A 22,811-nucleotide genomic window follows, 5' to 3' on the forward strand; every position below is an offset into this window, starting at 1 on the left:
CACCATATATCTAGTCGGGAGTGGTGCTGACTGAAAACAGATGATTTGGAGCGATTCGCGCTCCATCTGTTGGTCATTCTAAGGACTTATTGAACTACCCTCTTATTTTATAATAGCAGGCAAGTAAGCCTCTTCTACATATAGACTGATAATCAGTCTTTTCAAGTGACTATTTGATCGAGTTAGCAATATTGACTGATTCATCAGTAAAAGTCTAAACTTTTCTTTAGACAGTTAGACTTTTGCCGAAAAATTTTTCTGATTTTTTTTCGAGTTCTCTTCTTCATTTTTGAAATTTCCTTCAAATAAACTGATATACACGATTTCCGATTAGTTTATTTTTTCAAGAATGCATTTCTAAAGTCTTCAATGTCTAAAGACAAAAATGTTTGGAAAACATTACTATGTTTTCTATACATCATATTCTTTTTATTTGTATTATGTTTATTTTTCAAATATTTTTTCTTTGCAAAATATGTGGAAAAAAGTTGCCGCGTTTTATTTAATAAAATTTTAAAATCTTTATGATCTATTTATATCTTACTCAATGATGAGGCATTCGAAAGTGACATTTAATAATTAAGTATCATAAATAGTAACGAATATTTTTCGGTTACCAATTTAAAAAATTGTAGATATTTTTTATTCTAAATTTTTTGTTTCTGCTGATAAAAAAATTGGCTAAAAGTTTGTAAATTTTATTTTAACTTACCTTAAGTCGTCCCTTTTTTAAATTTTCATCACCCTTTAGAATGATAAGTAGATCAGAAGTCCTTATTTGAAGGTGAGCTTCTTAAGAACAGACCTAATATGCTCACGTATATGAACTCTCTTTTTCACTTCTTCTTACGAAACAGAGTGATTGTCTTTAAAACTTAACTAAAAAATAGATTTAGAGATAAAAAACTGTTATTTTTAACTATATAGCAATTCAAATTCCAACCAAAAACCCCAGAAATAGTTACGGGTTATTCCATGTCTTCAACGTCAGTCTTCGACAGAAAGTCTAGGAAAGGAAAATTTTAACAAGAAGGAAATTTTTTAAATTTCCCTCTCTGCTTATGATTAATCTCGATAAAGTAAGAAATTGATAACTGATAAATCTACGTCTCTGATCTTATCTGACTCGATTATGCGCTGTCAGAAGGTAGATTGGATTGGCTTCTGTTTAAGAATGCCATAATCATCCACAAACTAGTTATTTTGTATGCAATAGAAAACAAACATGCGTCCTATTTTTGGTCTCACGCATTTTTTAAATTAAAATTTAATTTAATTTTGACAGTACTAAAAATAAGTCAATAGGATAATAAAAAGAAATAAAATAAATTAAACAAAACAAAAAACTAAAAATAAATTATAATGTAAATAATTATAGGAATGATTAATTAGAAGATTTAAAAATAATTATTTCAAAAAGTAAAACATACTTCTACCTTTTAAGTTTCATTATACCTACAAAGGGTCGTATATTTGAATGTTTCCTAAACTTCTGACGCTGACAAAATATTTTTCTACACGAAATTGCCCTAATTGTTATATCTTGTACTTAGTTTGCCATATATTTTTTGCAAGTCTTCGATTGACCTTATCATCTGAAAACGCTAACCCACGTACACTCACTGTCTCGAGATCCACACCTTCTTAATTTAAGAGTTATTGGATTCATATTTTCCCTAACTTTTCTTAAAATGTAAATTGTTTGAAAATTAAATAATATTATTACCATGTTTGTTTGTTTTTTTACTCTAAAATTTTGTTTCGCTGTCGAACGAATATTCGCATTTTTGGCATACGAATTCAAAAATTTGATTACCATCTTTTTTAATAAAATTGTTGAATTTTTAAGACATAACCAAACAATAAAACTTTGTACAAAAATATGAATTCTTAACCAAAAATTTATATTGGGCATTTCAACAGAGAATGATGAACTTTCTACCAAAAATAGTTGGATTTTCTTATCAATTCGCATTACTTTACTACTTTAAAAATATTAGGTTAGCAATCTAAAAATTGTTTTTAAAACTCAAGTTGATTTTTCATTACACAGTTCTGTTTTTGAAAAATGGAAAAAATAAGTACTTATTATTAACTTTTTGTGAAGTTTGTTCACCTCTTAAGGAAACATCAAGGAATAATTTACACACAATAACTTTTCATTTGCCCCCTCCCCCCTTGTACTATGTTCTGAACGTTTTATGTAAATTTCATGCTAAAAAAAGTATTTTTTTAAATGTCTCTAAATAAATTATCCACATGAACAAGTATCTAAGAATGTGTATCGAAGAAGGTGTGGATCTCAGGACAGTCAGGGTACGTGGGTTAGCACTCGCAGATGATAAGGTTATTATCGCAAAGTCAATTGAAGACTTGCTAAAATTAAATTGAGCAAATTGAATACAAGTATGAAAAATGTGGTCCTCAAAATTAACCTAAATAAAACCAAAAGTTCCAGTGGTCATAGACTGCAAAATATATGTTATTTCAGAGAATTTCGTGTACAAAAATATTTTGTCAACGTTAGAAGTTTCGGAAGCATTCTAGAGGACTATTTTTATTGCAAATTGTGAAAAATTCACTTTTATAATTTTTGTAATAGTCATATAAGGTCTTCGAAGTTCGATATTCGTATTTAAGCAAAATGTGTGAATGTTTTGCTATTTTTTTGGAGAAAATTCGACTTCAAATATTTGAATCTGTTTCAATATTTTAATTTCGCGCCAAGAATTGTTGAAACTTATTACATGTATTTTCAAAGGATCTTTAATTTGATCCTAATTTTATTCAAATCCCTCAAATTATATCAGAGATATACGCAAAAACGTGGAAAACCATAAACGCGATCTTGAAAGGTCATCTTGAAGGTTTATAGGCTGAACATTTCAAGAAAGAGTTTTAGGAAGGAATTTTGGTATGTATTTTGGTGTGATTGGTTCAAAACAAATGATTAATGTGTACATTTTTTATTTATTATTTGAATATATTAATACAAGTATTTACTATAATTATTTTTCTATATTTTTTCATATAATTATTCCTATACTCGCGAAAAAATGATAGAAAATTTATATAGGGAAATCAGTATACGCCTATGATGATTTTCCTATAATATTTTTTCGTGAGAATATTTTTGTTTCAAATAAGATTTTTTATAAAAACGCTAGCATTCCCTATTATTGTTTGAAATATAGTAAAACAATCCATAAAATATAACTATTTTTGTATTAACAATAACAATTTTATACAAAAAACGCTAACATAAAATAAACAAAAAATTGTTTAAGATTCTTATTTCTTTGTTGAACCTATTATTTTCAGTTCAAAATAAACGATTTCCGGTGAAAGATGTTAACATAACCTAAAATTATAAAAAAAGTTCCATTTTCTTTGAAATCCGTACCCCTTTCCAATAAAAAATAGAAAAAATTGTGAATGGATATTTTTTATAAAAATACCAATTACTGACAAAAAATAATAAGAAAAAATCATTCTCAATTGCAAATATTCGTGGAAATTTAAAAAAAAGTTAAAAAGCCGTGAATCTTCTTTAAAATATAAATTTTTGACAAACAACACGAACAGAATTGGTAATTGTTCCAATATTCTAAATCTTGCTCAAATTATAATCATTTTTGTTTGAAATAAATTACCAATTTTCTTAGTAAATGCGAGAGTAACCTAAAATTGTTAAACAAATTTTAATCTTCTTTTAAATTTAATATTTGTAAATGAAACTTTAAGTTAAATCCAAGAAACACGGATTCTATAAAAAATTGTTTACGCTTGTAAATGTCAATATATTAAACACAAATTCACTAAATTTAAATCTTATGATTTTTGTTTAATCAACCTTTGATGTGAAACATTAACGTAACCTAAAATTGCTAAAAAATTATGAACGTTTTAAATCTAAAGATTTTTGTTTTAGAATATTAAATAATTCTCGATAAAAAACGATAAAAACCGAAAACGTACATTCTTGACAAATTTTTAATCTGAAATCTTCTTATTTTTTATTAATAATACCAATTTTCGATGTAAAACGATAACATAACCTAAAATGGTTATAAAATTAGAAATCTTGATCATTTTTGTTTTCAACCCGGTAAAAAAACTAAATCACCCTAAAATGTATGCTACCTTTAATCTTCCTCAAAACTTTATAAATTTATATTTAAAAAATGTAATACTCATTTCACAATTTGTATATTCCGAATCCATTTCAAAAATAAGGCAGGGCTGCACTTGAAATCTCCAAATCTTTCAGGGACACAATATGTTTGTTTTTTTTTTAGAGAGAAAATTGGTTGATACGTATATTTTCTTGTTTGATTTTTTTTTAAGTTACGCAAATTTAAATGTTGTGCTTTGAAAAAAAGGTTTAAAATTAACAAAGTTCAGAAAAAATTAAAAATCGATTTTTTTTAAAAACCCACCTTTAAATTAATTTTTTTTTTTAAATATCTATTCCTACTTGTTCTATGATCCAATGAAAGATACAAAAAGTGTTTCTTGTTTTTGTAGAAAATTTTCAAAAATATTTGGAACCTTTTTATGATTGTAAATTTTTTTTTGTCTTTTAATTTTTATTATAAAATAAAGGCTAAACCATTTTTAATGCCGGGAATTTTTTAAAAATTTTTTAAATAATTATGCAACTGAAATGGTTTTTTTTGTTGATTCCAATAAATAAATATAAAAAATGAGTGCCAATGGCAAAAAACACTTTAAAACACAAAAGACCAAAATTGCGAAGGGATTATTTATGACCCAACCCAACACACAATATTGCAAGAATAATTAGTTATTAATCAGTTATCATATAAATCATTATTGTATTATTACTCAGCAAATTTCACGTCAATTGTGTTTGCAAAGAATTTTTTAATAAATTCTAAATACACCATCTGCTCAAAATTCAACTAAATAAGGACAATTCGGAGGCCCCAGCGAAATTTTCATCAAAAAATGTTATTTCGATTGAAAAACTCACTTTGAGTACCAAACGGTCTGAACTGTCAACGGGAGTACCATTTTGATAAGACTTTTGTAGAAGGAGTCAAGAAATTAACTTGCCTAGTATGATAGAAAATTTTAATTAATGCACCATCATACGGAACCGTAATTAAAAATTGCTGATTTAAAATATATAAAAACTTTCTATTGAAATTAACAATTAAATCTCGTTCAACTTTTTTTAGTGGCAAGACATGATGATGTATATTCTATGGGACTCATCTACAAACTGATTGATTAGAACAATATTTATTCCGCTTTGTCCCAATTTTTATCACCGTATTTAGTTTATTATAATCTTATCATTTGCCGACAGTGGAGGCTTATCGTTCATTCATCTTTGGAACCATGCAACTTAGTCTATTTATTCACGATTAAAACTTTTCGGGTAAAAATGTCCAAAAATGCGTGAAAAACTATTTTAAATTGAACCGCTGCACGGTAGAGCAGAATAGGATATAATTGAACAGAATTAAATTGGTGTAGAATAGAAAACAAATTTTTGAAAGCTTTTAAAAACAGACCAATTTTGCTGAAAAGAGTTGCATTATCAACCTGGAAAGTGGAATTTTCAGCAATAATATCATTTCCTAGACAAATAGTTGATTTCTCAAGACAAGAAAACGAATTATTTTAGATGACAGTTAATATTTCAACAATAAAAATAATTTTGAAGAAAGCAATATGGATTTTCAACAAAAAGGATCACTTCTATGAAAAAAAACTATTGCAAACCAAATTTTTTTGAATTTTTGTACAAAAACGATTACTTTTTAACCAAATAGTGGAATTTTCAACCAAATAATTAAATTTGCAACCAAATACTCGAATTTTTATATAAAAAAATAACTTTCAACCAGAAATTGGCAGTTTATTTTTAGCCACGAGAAATGAATTTGCAACTATGAAAGATGAATTTTTAACCGCGAAAGTTGACTTATTTACTATAAAATATTATTTTTTAATCCAAAAGGACGTTTTCTTAACCAATCAGTTGAATTTTTTACCAAAAAACATGAGCAACAAAATAGTTGAATTTTCAACATAATTAGTAAATTTTCAACAAAATAGTTCAATTTTTTTTAGCAAAATGGTGTATAACGTAAGTTTTTACCCAAATAATTTTATTTTCAACTAGAAAAGATCAGTTTTCTACCAAAAAATGACATAATTAAATATTTAGTTAAAAGGAAACTAATTTTTAACAAAAAAATCATGGATTATCAACCTTTTGAGTTTAACGAAAAATGATCGAAAAAAATAACGAAAAAAAAAAACGTATTTTCAACTAATTTCGACGAAAAATGGAATCGTTTTATTTGTAGTACAAATAAATAATTTTCAACAAAAAAACAAATAAATTTTCAAGCTATGTAACGAAAACAAAATGAATTTTTTAACCAAAAATGCAATGTTCAATACAACTACAACAAAATATTTTCATTTTTAATAAAAAAAAAACAGTTGATTTCAACCAAAAAAAGATTAATCTTTAACCAAGAAGATATATTTTCTACTAAAAAAGATTAATTTTCCACGAAATGCATGAATTTGCAACCAAATGTTTGCAATTTTAACGACAAAAAAATTCAATTTCTACCAAAAATAGATGACTTTTCAAACCAAAAAGAGAAGATTTATATATTAATTCTCTTAAAAAGCATATAAATTTTTTATTTGAAATCTTCAAAAAATCTATATTATGTTTTAGATTTTTAGAAATCTTTTCAAGATTAAAATGATCTTTAAACCATTTCGAAATCTTCTGATTTTCGTTTTTGTTAAATGTTAATTTCCGGTGAAAAAAGCAAATACAACCTACATTTTTTAGAAATTATAAGTCTTCTTCGAATCTTTGTGATTTTCTATTATAATTAATTTTATTCTCCAGTTTTTTCTAAAATTTTGTTATCTTACAAAATTTATAAATTTTTCTTTTAAATCTTCTACATTCTTTTTCGAAACTTTAGGAAATTATCTTAAATGATTTGAAATCTTCTGAAGATTTAGATGCTTATCTATTTTTTTTAAAGTTTCTTAAACTTCTAAATATCTTTGGAATAATTAAGTTTTCCTAAAAATAAATTGTAATCCGGAAAAATTAAAACAATCTCCTTAAAGTATTTCAGATTTTCCTTTGAAAACATTTGAAATCTTCAAAATCGGTATGTTAAGAACTTTGATTTACAAACTTGATGGCGCAGAACAACCAATCTGGTTTGTTTGCAAGATTTTGTTGATCCAACTTTTTAAGAAAAGGATGTTTTTCACAAAGTACATACAAAATTAGTCGATAAAATTTATTATTTTAAAAATCAAAAATACATAATATATTTTTCCATACATTGTAAAATATAAAAAATGCATAACTTCGTTATTTGTTGATCAGGTCAAAATATTTTGTAATTATTCACAATTTTTTGTTTGTTGCAGTCCTTAATTATATTTGTCGCGTCTTTGTAGCTTAGTAAATTTGGAAGGAATTCTCGAAAAGTCTTGTGAGGTCCTCTTCGCTTTGTTCCAGTGGTGCCATTTTTGTGATTCGGTGCTTAAAAAAAAGGAATAAATGTATAATTAAAAATAATATAAGAAACAGTAAAAAAATATGTAAGACCATTTTTTAATAGGGTTTCGTAGTCCTGGGCAGAAAAACTTATTGTTTCCGTCGGGTGTCCCTCCATCCGTTGTATTTTTTTCAAGAAGAGCAATTGAGGAAAAATACTTAGAGAGGAAGTAGAGGAAGTGAAGGAAAAAGAGAGAAGGGAAAGTAAGGAGAAATTAGGGGAAGGAATGTAGGAGAAGTAAGGAGAAACGAGGGGCAGTAAAGTAGGGGAAGCGAGGTGAAATGAGAGAGAGAATTTAAAGGAAATGAAAGGAAACGAAGGGAGGGAGTATAAGGGCAATCGGCAGGAGTAGGGGAAGTTAGGGGTAATAATGGTGTGAGTAACGAAGGGAAGGGAATAGAGAAAAATGAGGAAATGGGGAGTGAGTTAAGCGGAACTAAGAAAGATAAGAGACAATTAGGGGAGGTAAACTAAGGGCAATGAGGGTGGTAAGAGAGGGAATATAGGTTGAGTGGAGTGGTGAAGTCAGGGAAGAAGAAGTAGGGGAGGAGATGGCAAATACGTAGAGTGTAGGCTGGCGAAGTGAGGTGAAGGAAAGTAGGGTAAGTAATGGAAATGAGGGAAGGTGAGTCGTGGAAAATAAGGAAAGGAAGAGTAAGGGAAGTGAGGAAGTGATGGAAAATAAGAGGAGGAAAAGTAATGAGAAATTACGAGAGGGAAAGTAGAGGAAGTTAGGGGAAATGAGCAGCGGAAATGTAGGAAAAGTAAGGAGAAACGAGTGGTAGTAAAGTAGGGGATGTGAGATAAAATGAGAGAGAATGTAGGGGAAATTAAGGAAAATGAAGGGATGGAGTATAAGGGTAATTTGGAGGAGTAGGGAAAATTCGAGTTAATTATTGGATGGGAAACAAGAGGAGGGGAATAAGGGAGAATGAGGAAACGGGGATTGAACGAAGAGGAATTAAAAAAGATAAAAGACAATGAGGTAGAAGTGAGGGGGAATAGGCCTAGTGAGGGGAATTTAGTGAATGTAAGTAAAATAAGGTTTGGGTAAGTGAGGGTAAATCAGATGAGTTGATATAGGGTAAGTGAATGAAATGAGGTGTACGAAAGTTCGGTGAGTGAGTTGAAATGAGAGGAGGGAATGTTGGAGAAGTGAAGGAAGAAAGGAGGAGGGAAAAAAGTGCAATGAGAGCAAGTTAGGTAAATGAGGTAGGGGCAGTTTGTGTTAATTATGGAAGGAAACTAGCGGAAGTTAGGGGAAACAAGGAGTAATTAGGGGAAGTAATTAGAAATAAGAGGAGGGGAAGTTAGAGTAAGTGATGAAAATAGGAGGTGAATTAGGGAAAATAAGGGAAAGCGGAGTGAGGGAATTTAGGGGAGAAGAAGTAGGGAAGATCAGAGGCAATTAAGGGAGGTAAATTGGAGGCAATGAGAATGGGGAAGATAAGGGAAATAACAGAAGGAAAGTAGAAGAGGTGAATAGTGAATAGGGGGTGGGGTGAGTGAAAATAAGGGGAGGGAAGTTGATGCAGTGAGGGCAAATGAGCGGAGGAAACGTAGGGGAAGTTGAGGGAAACGATGGGTAAAAAAGTATGGGAAGTGAGATAAAATGAGAGAAAGGAAAGTTGGGAACTGAAAGGAAACGTGCGGATGGAAAAAAGGGAAATGAAGGAGGGGGAGTGAGATGTAATTAGGAGAGGAGAAATGAGTGCGGAAATATAGAAGTGAGTGTCAGTGAGAGGAAGTAAAGGAAATATTGATTTGGAAACGAGGGTGAGTAGGTGAGGGGAAGTGAGTGTTGGAGAATGGAAATAGGAGAATGGAAGTATAATCTAGGGAAGCGAGTGGAGCCGGAGGTAGAGGATGAAAAAGTTAGGAAAAAGGGCTGAAGGATGAAGTTAAGAGAGAGGAATGTAGGGTGTGTAGGGGAAGGAAAGTATAGGAGGGGGGTGTTTAAACGACTAAATTAACTTCTTAGTGGGCTACGAAACTCTTTTTTGTAGGCGATCTGCGCTTACTTTAAAGAATTTTCAATTATAATTACCTGCGGCAAAGTTCCTTTTACGAGATTGGGAATATCTTCCTTTTTAAAACCAAGTTCTGTCAAACCATTCTCGATCTTCATCACTCTCATATATTTTCTTACAGTGTCAGCTAAAATTTTGCCAGCATCTTCTTTTTTCGCGTTAGAAATATCTGCTCCTAGAAGTTCAGCAGCTTCCAAATGCTTTTCTGGACAAGCACTTCCAGTGAAAGAAAAGACAGCTGGAGCAGAAATTACAACAGAAAGGCCATGTGGTATTATAGGATGGTCATCACAGTATCCCTAATGAAAAAAATTATAATCTTTAAATTTCAAATTTTTTTAAATTATCGTAATCCTATCTGTAAAAAATGGTGTAATGATATATTAAGAAAATATGGCATTCATTGCTGTTAAAAAGCTGATTGGGTTTTTATTACTTGAAGTCGCTTTATAAGTTAAAACAGTTTTTTCTCAAATCTGAATTCAATCCCTTTATCAAGAAAAATCATAGAAAACCTTATGCGAATTGAGAAACATTTATTTAAATATTCTGTCCCTGCTTTTCCTTCATTTTATTTTAGATAATTATTTTATATTTGAATTCAGAAATTACGCTTTTTACTTAATGTTCAAGTGTTAGTAAATAAATTAAAATTTGTAACTGAAAAGTATTGTGTAAATTATGTCACAGAAAATTGAGATACCTACCTCTGGTAGAAATTTACGAACATTTCCGCTAATAGGGTAGGAAAGACCGTGGCATAAATGTACTCCTGCATTTCCAAATCCAACCCCCGCCATTGTACTCGCTAAGTGCATGTTGCTCCGAGCTTCAAGGTCATTTTGATTGTAAACAGCCCTTTCAAAATATCTGTTGAAAAGAAAAAATTACTTTAGAAAGTTTGTTCTTCCACTCCTCACTTAATCCATTGACCTCAAAATCTTTACGACATTCCCTTTCCAGCTTCTTTATTAATTTATCAATGAATTATAATTATTTAATTATAATTTAATTGTCTTTCCCAGTCTCTTTTCTCCTAATTTTCATAGTTTACTCCAGTCTCTTTTCTTATATCTTCAGTATTAATGAGCTGCTGTCTTTCTTTTTCTAATGTTTTTAATTCTATTGCCCTTCCTCTCCTTTCTTCCACATCATTTAAACAGTTTTTTTCTAACTCCCCTCACTTTCCCTCCCTTACCTTCTTATCGAATTTCTTTCCCCATCCTAAGTCCTTTCCATCCTTTTCGCTTAATTTCTTCTTCCATTTCTAAAATTAATATTAATTAATAATAATTAATTAATAATAAAATAGGGCTCTGAGGACAACGTTGCGTTACTACTCTCACCAACCAGAAACTATCTCCTACTTCCTCTGCTACATTTAATTTTCTTTCTAACTCTTGAACATTTTTCTATACAATTTCCAAATAAGGAATTTGTTATTCGAAGAAGTTATTTGTAAAAGAGAACATTTAAATTGTGAATGATTCTTTAATGCTACAGGTAAAAATTATGTTCTTAACTTATTGATCACATGTTTTAACAATGACTTAACAATGGCTTAAGCTTTGAAGATTTTAAAATATGTTGAAGTTTTAAAAGCTTTGAAATGATTTAAAAATAATTTAGAAGCTTCTCAATAATTTTTAAAGTTTTAAATAGAATAAACTAATTTTCTTAAGACGCCTGGGATAATTTCGAGTTACTTTTCATTTGGAAAACCCAATTTTGAAAGTAAATTTAAAAAGATTTTAAAACGTTTCGAAGGAATTCCAAATCTATCGAAAAAGAAACTAAAATATTTTAAGCTATTTTTTTGTTTCGAATTATTTATCGAACATTACAATTTAATATACATTTAGGAATTTTATAAGCTTCAAAGAAATTAATGATATTTTAAATCTAAAAATTTTTTGAAAATTTATCAAATATTTTTAAATTACTTCTTAACTTCTACATGGTCTAAATATCTTTTAAAGTGATTCGATGATTATTTTTTTCTAAAAGTAGCGATTTGAAATTCTTTATTTTTTATTGAAAATTATTTGTTTCTGAAAAAAGTTTTTCTTGAAAACGCAACATTTTAGTAGAGAACTTATTTATTTTTGGTTGAGGATTTATTTTGCTAGAAATTTGAATTTTTTGGAGAATTCAACTTTTTTATTTAAAAATTAATATTCTTTAGTTGAAATATTAAATTTAGCCTTTCATGTTCAGAATGTATGTTCTTTGGTTGCAAATTTAACCAACTTGGGAAAAAGTAAAACCACTTTGTTAAAAATCCAATTTTTTGGTCGAACATTCATCATTTTAGTTAAAATTTTTCGTTGTTGTTAAAAATATAACTATTTTGTTGAAAATTTTTCTTTTTGGCGGAAAATTAATCTTCTTGAATGGAAATTCATCTTTTTGGTTAAAAAATAATCTGTTTGTGTTAAGGATTCAACTATTTTGTTTACTTCGCCTTTTTGGACGAATTTAACTGTTTTTAATTCAAAATAAAAATATTTTTTGATGGAAATATCAACTATTACATGAGTGCCGTTTTTAAGCACCCAACAAATATATTTTATGTGAAATTAAGATAAATTTATGTAAATAAAAATAAAGTAGATTATTTTACTTACTTTCGCATCACTTGAAGTGCAAATCTTGCCCAAACGTCACTCACAGGATTGCTTCCTTGATAAGCTGGTCTCAAAATTGGATTCGTTGGACAAGGTGTTCTTTCATTGTAAGGAATGGCAGTAAAGGATTCCAAAGCATGGCATAAAACATCGAATCCTGAATATGCGCAAACTCTTTCTGGCAATGTTAAAGTGTGTTCTGGATCTATAATTCCCAACGTTGGCTTCAATGCTCTAAAATTCAATAAAAATTTATTAAATTAATTGAATGAGACTAGAAATAATTTTTTAGGTTGAACGAAGTTAGGGACTCTACTTCAATTACGTAACCGCTCACGGGGGGGGGGGGGGGGGGGGGGGGGGGGGGTAACGATTTATTACAATAGGAGGGAGGTGTCCTTTATGCATGTACATAATTTCTGAAAATTCGGTAATCAAATAAATAAATCGCAGTTATTGAAAGCTCAGAAAGCAGAACCAAACGAGCGCTCGAGCTGCAGGCAGGAGTAGGAATGACGTGTGTAAAAACGTGAAGGAAGAGAACGGTGTTTCGTGGCGTTTTCTACGCGGCACCCCCACTCCTGCCTCCTGCTCGAGCGCTCGTTCGATTCTGCTTCCTAAGCTTTCAATATGATACCTAGCTAACAGCAATGTTTAAAAAGTCAAGTTATTCTATTAGTTAGAGAAAAGTCACCAATTAAAAAAAAAGTCTTGCAGGAGTCGAGGAGTTTCTATAACTTTAAATGACTTTCAAGAAGAAGAAGTTGAAATTTTTTCTATTTTAATTGAACTATATTTGATTGAATTTATAAAATATTCTATGTTGAAAATGTTACAAGTTTAAGATTCTCGTTTTTGAATATTAATGGTCCGGAAAAATGAAAAATTGATGAGAGAAAAATTAGGGAATTTAAAAATGAAGGTTTGCGGTAACCCTGATATAATATATTCTTATTAGTAGTTTCCTTGTATTTTATTTCTATTTCTTTTTTTATGCAGTTGCTTCCATCTGAAAACCATCTTTTTAGTTATTAATTTGATTATTTATTTAGGATTTTAAAATTTTGTTCAAAATCCATCCTTTTTGGTCGAAGAATCGTCTTTTTCGGTTGAAAATTCAACTGTTTTCGTAGAAAATTTACCTTTTAAGTTAAATTAATATTTTGGTGTTGAAACGTCAACTGAAATCTTTTTTTGATCAATATTCAACTTTTTTCATTTGTCTTTCAAATTATAAACATCATCTATTTCAGTGGAAAATTTATCTTCCTTGGATAAAAATGTAACTGTTTGATTGAGAATTTAACAATATTGTTAAAAAGTCATCCTTTTGGGTTGATAATTCGACTGTTTTTATAGAAATTAGTCTTTTTGGATTGAGAAATCAAGTATCTTTGTGGAAAATTTACTTCTGGATTAAAACTCAGATTTTTATGTTGAAAAGTCAAAGTGAAATCCTTTTTGGATTGGAATTTAACTAATTTTTTACAGTTTGTCTTCTAATTTAAAAATTCATCTATTTAAGTAGAAATTTCATCTTTCTTGTATAAAATTGTAACTGTTTGGTTGAAAATCCAACAAGTTTGTTAAAAAGTTACACATTTTTGTTACAAATTCAACTGCTTTCGTAGAAATTTAGTTTTTGTTTAAAAAGCATATTTTGGTGTTTGAAAGTGAAAGTGAAATCCTTCTTGAATAAAACTTTAACTATTTTTTTTCTTTTGAAAATTTGTATTTTTATTTAAAAATTCTTCTATTCCAGTAGAAATTGTATCTTCCTTGGACAAAAATGAAAATGTTTAGTTGAAAATTCAACAATTTTGTTCCAAAGACATACATTTTGGTTGAAAATTAAACGGTTTAGTTAAGGATTGATTAATTTTTTAGATAATTTATGCTTGTTGTTAAAATTCAGATCTTGGTCTTGAAAAGTCAACTGCAATCTTTATTGGATAAAATTTCATCTTTTTTTTTTTGTTATCTTAATTAAAAAATGCATTTATTGTACTAGAAATTTCATCTTTCTTGGATAAAATTGCAACTGTTTGGTTGAAAATTAATCTTCTTTGCTTGTGGGTGCAAGTATTTTGTTTGCAAATTTTGCTTGAATGGACTTAGTTAAAAACCATTTTTTCTGAAATTCATATTTTTCGTTGAAAATTCATCTTTTTTTTGAAAGCTTAAATTTTTTTAAATTGTCTTTTTCAATTGAAAATTCAACTGTGAGAGTGAAAGTTCAACTACTTTATTGCAATTTTTTAAAATTTAGAATGATCTCTTTGGTTGAAAATTTAAGTATTAAGTTGAAAATAAATTTCTTGCTAAAAATGCACATTTTGTGGTTGAAAATGTTCTGCCTGTTAATTTGCACGAACTTGTTTTTCTTTGTTGATCAAAAAATCATTATTTGTTGAAAATTTGTCTTTTTAGTTATAAAGTTTTTTTTTAAATGGAATTTCATCTTTTTAGGTAGAAATATCAACTTTTACTTTATTTGAGAATTCATCTTTTCAGATTGAAAATTCAATTAGTTTGTTAAAAAAATTGAAATTCACCTGTTAGAAATTCCGGTTTTGGCTTTGAGTGGTTTGTAGTCAAAAATTAAGGTACCAGTTGTTTCGGAACCAGTACCGGAAGTCGTTGGTACTGCAATCAGGGGCTTTAATGGAACTAAAACTGGATTTCCTTTTCCTATAGGTGCATTCACGTAATCTAGAAAATTAGCATTTGGATCGCATGAATAAAGATTAGCAGCTTTGGCAGTGTCCATAACAGAACCTCCTCCTACCTAGAAAAATAAAAATATAGATAAAAATTTTCCAAATAGTGAACCTGGGAATTATTTTTTCATTTTTTTCATTTTTAGCATTTACTGTTCATAAAAAGTCGTTCAATTTTCTCAAAACTTTTACAAAGTACAGTTGGTTTTTCTTAAATGAAATTTATATAAGAGAAAATTGAGTCTCTTTATCTAGGGGACTGGAAACATTATTGTTTATTGTTTTTTAAATATTACAGAACTGTTTTATAAATTTTAAGACATTTTTTTATCATTTCCAAAGTTATTTAGAAGGTTTAGAAGTTTTAAACACTTTTAATAATTTAATTTGTCAGCTTCTTTACATTTATCAACACATAAAAAAATGGAATAATGGTCCAAGAGAATGACAAAATTTCATTTGATTCATGGAAAAATTACAAATGTTTATTTTTTTTATTTTGCACAATTAATTTTAAAAAGCTATTTGAAAAGATTTAAAAATATTTAAAACTATTTTCAAAATTGTCAAAAACAAAGTCTAGAATATTTCAAGAAAATTTTACCAATTTTTAAATATATTTAGTGCGTTTGAAAGTTCTAACAATATTTTTTAATCATTTAAAACTTCGAAAGGTTTTAAAATTTCTTAAATAAAATCTATAGATAGTTGAAGATTTTAAACAAAAAGCTTATAAGCTCCTCAAGAATTTTGAAAGTTTGCAAGACAATAACAAAATTTTCTTAAAATTCATGGGGAAATTTCGAATGTTATTTTGTTTTGAAAAATTATTTCTGCGAGAAAATTAAAAAATATTTCCTAGAATTTTAAAAAGTGTTTAGAAGATTTTAGACCCAATATTGAGACAATTTTTTTCATTTCAAACAAAATACGGAAATATTGTAACCATTACAAATGATTATAGGAATTTTATAAGTTTTTAAAAAATTACAACAACAAAATTTTACTTTTAAAGATTTCGGGAAATTTATAAAAAAAATATTTTTAAATAACCCCCCAACTTCTACAAGTTCTGATTATCTTTTTAACTGATTCGAGTTTGTCCTAATATTTTGTGAAATCCCGTGTGATAAACAAAAATTTGTTTACAAAATTTCAAGATTATTTTTTGACAAAACTGAAATGTTTTTTTATTTTCTCAAGAATATTAGGAAAATTATATTTATACAATTTTTAAAACAAAATGATAATACATATTTCTTTCTTCTCCAGTCTCAAAATCGAATTTAAGTATTAAAAAAATGTTATAATAGATTATTTTTATTACTATAAACAAATGGTTTAAATTAATTCAACAGTGTATCAGTTTGTTACAGAAAAAAATATTTTCTCTTAAAATTGTTCTAATTTATTATTAGAATGGTATTAGTAACGAAAAAATATTATAAATAGAACATTTATAATCAACTTGTAAAGTTTTAAACAATTTTGTAGCCTATATTAAAATAAGATTTTTGCGAAAAAAATTTAATACCATGTTTTTCTCAACCTATTTTCTATGTAGTATAAAATAATAAACATTTACATCCTACGAGAACCGCTTACGTATTTAATTATACTATATAGCGGTTCAATGAGATTTTTTAAACAAAAATTATTGAACAAATTATTTAAACAATCACAATTATAAATTTTGCTTATGAACAATTATTTTTCAATTAAATCTTCTCATTCACGAATGAACTTTTCTAATATGCTATTTGGTCTTCCCATCCAACTCAATAGGTTAAAAAATTGTTTATAACTTGATAAGTTGTTTATAAATTTTCAAGTTATGACAATTTTTCGTTACTATTAATAATATCATTCTTATAACAAATAACAACAGTTTTAAGCCAAACTATTGTATATTTTAGTATAATTTATTAATATTGCATTGTTGAATAAAAAAACAAATAAACAAATAGCTTCCTTAAGATTATGAGGAATTTAATACGGTATTTCTATCAAAAGATCTTCAATTGGTTAAGAAAACATATCCTGTAAGCGAATTTGTTTGCAAAAATTAATCTCGCCACCAAGCATCCCACGTGAAGAGCTTCGCAAAGACATAATGTCAAACTCTCCACGCGGGTACATTATTATCCAAGGTCTTTTATTTCAGACGTAGTAATTATAAAAAACATTAGAGAATTGTAACTTACAGCTATATAAGCGTCAAAATTTCCTTTTTTGGCAAACTCTATGGCATCCTGAAGACTAGCCTCGCTTGGCTCGACTCTGACTCTATCATAAACTTCGACACTAACTCCATGTTTGGATAAACTTTCAAGAGATTTTTTTACGGGGGATAATTTTACTAAATTTGGATCTGTCATGAGACAAATTTTTTTGGCTCCCAAATTTTGAGCGTCCATGCCCAATTCTCTGGTGACTCCAACTCCATAGCGAATAGTCGAACAAGCCATCTGCAGTCATTAGGTTCATATTTAATATTTCCTGAAAGCATTAGAAATATATTCTGTTTTTTCAAATCAGGTAGGATTCGATATTAAGTTATAGGTTTTACAAAATTCTAATTTTAATTTTTTTTTATATTCATCACAGGCTTTTTAATGGTTATTTATTATAAATTTTAAAAGCATAATTTGAAAAGTTGCTGATGGATGAACATTTGTATTTACAATATAATAAAAAACTATTTAAATCGAGTTTTAAATTATAAATAAAAACATTGTTGTAATTAGAACTAGTTGCAAATTCAACTGCATGAAGCGCGTTTTCATCACTCAATTTTTAATTCTTATCATTGAAAACCTAAACAGTTTAAAAATTCATTATTAAACTAATTTTTAAACATTGAGTGTTTAACAAAAATTAATACTTTCGAATTGGAATTTGGTACAATTTTGAAAAGGTGATAATATTTCCGATGTAGTGAAAACAGGATTGAACCTGTGTAATTTCTAAATGAAAACGTATAAAAATAAATAATTTGAAAAATTTGTAATTAAAAGCTCTCAAAATTGAAAAATTCAGGCTACAATTTTAATAAATGGACAATTCTATTTGAAAGGAGTTGAAATTTTACTATTTCTGATTAAAAGAGTTCAAAAATGAACAATTCTATATGAATAGAATAATCACGAAATTAAATAGTTATATAAAAAATGTCGAAACTATGACAATTTTTAAATGTTCCAAAAATTGAATAATTTTTGATAAAAATTTTCAAAATTAGGTAATTTAAAATTGAAAGAACGTGAACTGTGACTATTTCTATTTAAAAATATTTAAATATGAATAATTTAACATCAAAAACATTTGAATTTACATAATGTTTCATTCAAAACGATTGAAATTTGACAATTGTGAAATTGAAAACTAATTTAAATGTTTTGAGATCAAAGCTTCTATAATGATAGAATTTCAACTTATTTTTGTATAAAAAAAATTCAAATTGAAAGGAAAGACTGAAAAATAAAATTCCCGACAGAAAATTGCGGAATTATAAGTTATACGCACTAAAAAATTGCCGAACTTAAACAAATAATTTTTTATAAAGATTATTCATTTATTGAAAATAAAGTGATAAATTTTTTTAAAAATATTTATAATGTTTAAAGTTTCTAAAATTATTTTTTAAATTAAAAATAACAGTCATTGAAATAAATATTTCTGGTTAGCATTTTTTTCAATTATTATTTTTAATTCAATCAATAATTTTAGAAACTTTTTTGCTCACAAAATAATTTTGTAACAAAATTATTTAATTCTTACATTCTTAAAGACGAAATTTTTAAATATTTATAAACAATTTTTTTAATTCTTTAGATTCGGAAATTTTATAATGAAGGAATTTTCTAGCTTAAATGTTTTATAAATCGGGAATTTTTAAATCCGATAATAATATAGACTGTTCGCGAATTTCATTATTTGGAAAATTTTAGTAGTCGGAAATTTTATTATTCGGGCATTTTCTAATTCGGGAATTTAGCGGTGTCGGGAATTTTATTTTTGGGATTTTTCAGTCGCCCTGAAGGTAATATTAAAATTTATAAGTCAAATTTGTCTTAAGATACAAAAAAAACTTCATTGAAATTTTCACCGTTAAAAATAAAAAATTTAAAAATTATAACCCTCAAAATGAGATCAACCCTCAAAATGAGATTAAAAATAAAAATAAATCATACTTCGGAATATTGAAAATTAAAAGAATGCGAACTTCTTTTAAAAATGAAAAAATATTTTATTGCCAAAAATTGTGATATTAAAACTTTTTATAAAATCCTTTAAAATTTTAATTAGTTTAAAAAATGCAGCGTTCAGAATAAAAATTCAGAACTATAAAATTGTAACTGGTAACCTGTCAAAATTAAACAAATTATCCAATCACCGATGTAGCTATTTCATCTGATTCTCTTTTTATCTATTTTTATTTTTAATAATACAATTTTTTAAAAAAATTTAATTTCAAATCGTTTAATTTTTCGTTTAATGGATGATTATAAATTCTTGAAATATTCGAGTCAAATATTATTCAATGTTAAATTATTCATTTTTCAAAATCTTCTTCTGAAAATCGGGGACTATTGAAAAATCACGAATACAAAATTCCCAAAATGATAAAACTCCCGAATAATAAAATTCCTAAACAGTTTATATTATTACCGAATTGAAAAATTACTGAATAATGAAATTCTCGGCAGAAAATTTCGAAATTATAAAATAGCTTTACTAGAAAATTTCCGAATTCAAGCAAGTACACTTTTTTATAATATTTATTTATTATAAATACAATAATCAAATATTTTTATTCAAAAAATCATTCTTAATGCTTATCCTATTTGGGCATTTTTTCATTCGGGAATTTTATAATTTAGGAATTTCATTATTCGAGAATTTTATTACTCGGAAACTTCATTATTTGGGAATTTTTAAGTTTCGGAATTTTATTATTCAGAAATTTTATTATTCGAGACTTTTTTTATTCAGGAACTTTACAATACCTTCCCATTAGGATGAGCATTTAAAAATAATACCAAATGAGATTACTTTATATGGTTCCAATATTGGAAACTGCAATTTTAATATTTTCATTACGAAATTTTTTTGATTTTTAAGTTGAATTTAGAATTTTTAGTATGTTGGAATATTTTCAAGTAAAAAATAATTTTATTTTCAATGTCTGCTTCTAAATTCTTCTCATTTTTTCGGCTTGAAATGGATTAATTATTGGCCCAATTTTTTATTGTTTTAAATTTATTCTGTAGGCATTTAATTAGAAATTGTTAAGTTAAAAAGCTTTTAACCGAAAATTCTGCAAATGTCAAATCTTTTCATTTGATATTTCTAGATTTTGAAGAATTTAAAAATCGGATAATATTGTTTCTTGACATTTTTTATATTTGAATTTAAATCTACAAAATTGCGAAATTGAAAATCGGAAACCTCAACAAATGAAGACATTTCATACCAAATATTGTCCAATTTAAGATTTTGAAAAAAAATTGAGTTTCAATGTATTCAAAATTACATTGGATTAGAATTTCGTGCTCAAAACCAAAATTTGAAATTGAAATTCTAGAATTTAAGAAATAATTAATATATTATTAATGGGTATCGTATCATGTATCACCAAGTGACATTCAAAGTGATTTGATAGATTTTTTTACTAAAAATTATAGTTTCTACAATAAAAACAAAACTAGCATTTAATTTTTCTAGACATTTTGAAAATTATATGCTTTTTAATTGGAAACTTTTAACGTGAATGAATTCAATCTTTAAACGTTAAAAATTAAATCAGTCCGAACTTGGATTATAATTGAAGTTTCCTACGTTATTAAGGAAGTTAATCTTAAAATTGCTTCATCTGTATGAAAGTCTTATCACCAATAAAAGTTATTATCAGTTAAGTTCGCCTGTTTTTTTAATAATGATAAACAAGTTACTCAACCATTTCAATTTTTTTTAAGTTTCAGACATACTTTGACCTTGTGCATAATATTTATAAGGATAAATCTCCAATTTTCTTTTATTCATCCCTGAGAGATTATATAAAATTTGTAAATTATTGTGATTGACGAAATTATTTTTTGTATAATAATAATTTTTAAAAATTACTTCGAAGGCATATTCTTTTGATGGAGTTGTGGTTGCATTGGTGCTACGTGTCTTTCCATGATTTGTCACACCATTTCCACCTGGATTTCCATGAGCTGGGCATTTGCATCTTTAAAAAAATATATATTTCACAATTCAGATAAAATTTTTCTTCTTTATTTTAGCTATATTTAATTTTAGAGAAAATAATATGCTAAAGATACAATTTTTAGAATAATAGAAAAAATCAAGTAAACAATTGACTATAATTATAGAGTTTGTTCAACTTTCATGGTTGAAATGAATGTTATAATAATTAATAATAATAGATCAATTTGACTCCTGATATGAGAAGTAAGTATTAATACAGAAACTTGTTTACAGATGCTATCATGCTGCGGTGCTCATTCTTGAATATTTAAATTACTATATTTCCAATGAATAATATGTTTTTATAATTTTTTTTATGTTGATTCAAGTTTCAAAGCCGATTTTTTAGCATTTCAATATGTATTCAATTATGTAAAAATATAACCCATTTTTGCAGACAATATTTTTCAAATTTATATTTTGATTCGTGATAAATGTCACATTCACTTTCAAAAATAAAGCGTAATTTAGAACTCACGATTGCGATGAAATGACTTGCAACAAGTCCACGACGCGTCTTCTTGGTAACATTTTCACAGCCTAAATTGTTTATTTATTTTGTATTAAAAGTGTTTGAGGTCAGTTTCTTTTCCAAAATGAAGCGGAGGATTGTGGAATTAAATACTGACTTCTCAGTCAGACGTTAGACTGTTTGCTGCATGCGTGAAGTGTAGTGGCCTATTCCCCACCAGAGTCTGACATGCCCCCCCCCCCCATTTAAGACCGTGACTGTCACTCTAACTTTTGAAAAGAAAACGCATTCCTGTGTACAGACCTTTTCTTGTGTAAAACCAGTGGTGTAGTCATGTCTTGGTGGAGCCTGGCGGCATTAAGCCACTTTCACACATGCGGCAAATTTTTCCAGTTATGGGTCATCCATAAAATGACGTTACCAATTTTGAGATTTTTTACAATCAAAAAAGATTTTTTACTTAAATAGGTGAATTTTCAACCCCAAAAGACGAATTGAAAAAAAATTAATTTTTAAACGAAAAGTCACATTAACAACTAAATAAATCAACATTTTGCATTCGAAAATACGAGTTTTGCAAGAAATAGTTAAAGGCTTAAACAACTAGTAAAATTTTCAATTCAAAAAGACGAATTTTTTTAAATACAGTTGAATTTTCAATTCAAAAGTATGAATATATTTAATCAAATATTAGAATTGTTAATACTAATAGACAAACTTTTAAGACGACAGTTGAATTTTCATCACTAAATTTTTATCTTTAACCTTCAACAAACAAGAATGATTATCTGCCCAAAGAAGATGATTTTTTAACCAAATATATGAATTTTCTACCAAGCAGTTGAGTTAAACAAAAATGCAATGTTTTAATTTAATACATAGAATGCCTGAAAATAAAACAAGGAATTCAAATTTTTTTGGAAAATAGGAAAGAAAAATGAGAAGGAAACCCACCAAATCCCACTCCTTCTCTTGCTTTATTTCTTTTGTCTTTTTTTTATTATTATCAAATCAAAGTAAAAAAACATTTGTAAATAATATTCACCAACTGTTCGGTTGACATTTTTTTTATTATTTATTTTTTAAAAGGATCTTTTTTCAAATTTCAATCGGAACATTTTGTG

General features: G+C 27.4%; 2 protein-coding genes across 2 annotated transcripts in view; both read right to left on the reverse strand.

Moving 5' to 3' along the window:
* The window catches only part of LOC117182275 (solute carrier organic anion transporter family member 74D-like), a 25,441-nt gene extending 24,406 nt beyond the window's left edge, over positions 1-1,035 (reverse strand). Inside the window, exons 1-2 of the mRNA XM_033375395.1 lie at positions 966-1,035; positions 713-879 (exon numbers count right to left, since the gene is read on the reverse strand). The gene's annotated coding sequence lies outside the window, so the exon portion shown is untranslated. The remainder of the gene's footprint in view (positions 1-712; positions 880-965) is intronic.
* Positions 1,036-7,343: 6,308 nt separating this feature from the next.
* LOC117181919 (probable hydroxyacid-oxoacid transhydrogenase, mitochondrial) lies at positions 7,344-21,886 on the reverse strand. Its single transcript, XM_033374945.1, has 8 exons — positions 21,694-21,886; positions 21,087-21,195; positions 17,165-17,428; positions 14,796-15,028; positions 12,241-12,474; positions 10,321-10,483; positions 9,631-9,912; positions 7,344-7,567 (listed from the first exon to the last, which is right to left on the reverse strand). The coding sequence occupies exons 1-8, from the start codon at positions 21,744-21,746 to the stop codon at positions 7,484-7,486; spliced, it is 1,422 nt and encodes a 473-aa protein (XP_033230836.1). The 5' UTR covers positions 21,747-21,886; the 3' UTR covers positions 7,344-7,483.
* Positions 21,887-22,811: the final 925 nt, after the last annotated feature.

Source organism: Belonocnema kinseyi, chromosome 10, assembly GCF_010883055.1.
Source record: "Belonocnema kinseyi isolate 2016_QV_RU_SX_M_011 chromosome 10, B_treatae_v1, whole genome shotgun sequence".
NCBI classification, from domain to species: Eukaryota; Metazoa; Arthropoda; class Insecta; order Hymenoptera; family Cynipidae; genus Belonocnema; species Belonocnema kinseyi.

Bases quoted from the DNA above. Each gene is read 5' to 3' on its own strand.
- LOC117181919 (XM_033374945.1), bottom strand. From the start codon at position 21,746: ATGTTACCAAGAAGACGCGTCGTGGACTTGTTGCAAGTCATTTCATCG. The intron at 10,484-12,240 runs GTAAGTAAAATA...TCTTTTCAACAG, and splicing joins GCACTTCAAGTGATGCGAAA to ATATTTTGAAAGGGCTGTTT. The intron at 7,568-9,630 runs GTAATTATAATT...CTTTTTTTTAAG, and splicing joins TAAAAGGAACTTTGCCGCAG to CACCGAATCACAAAAATGGC.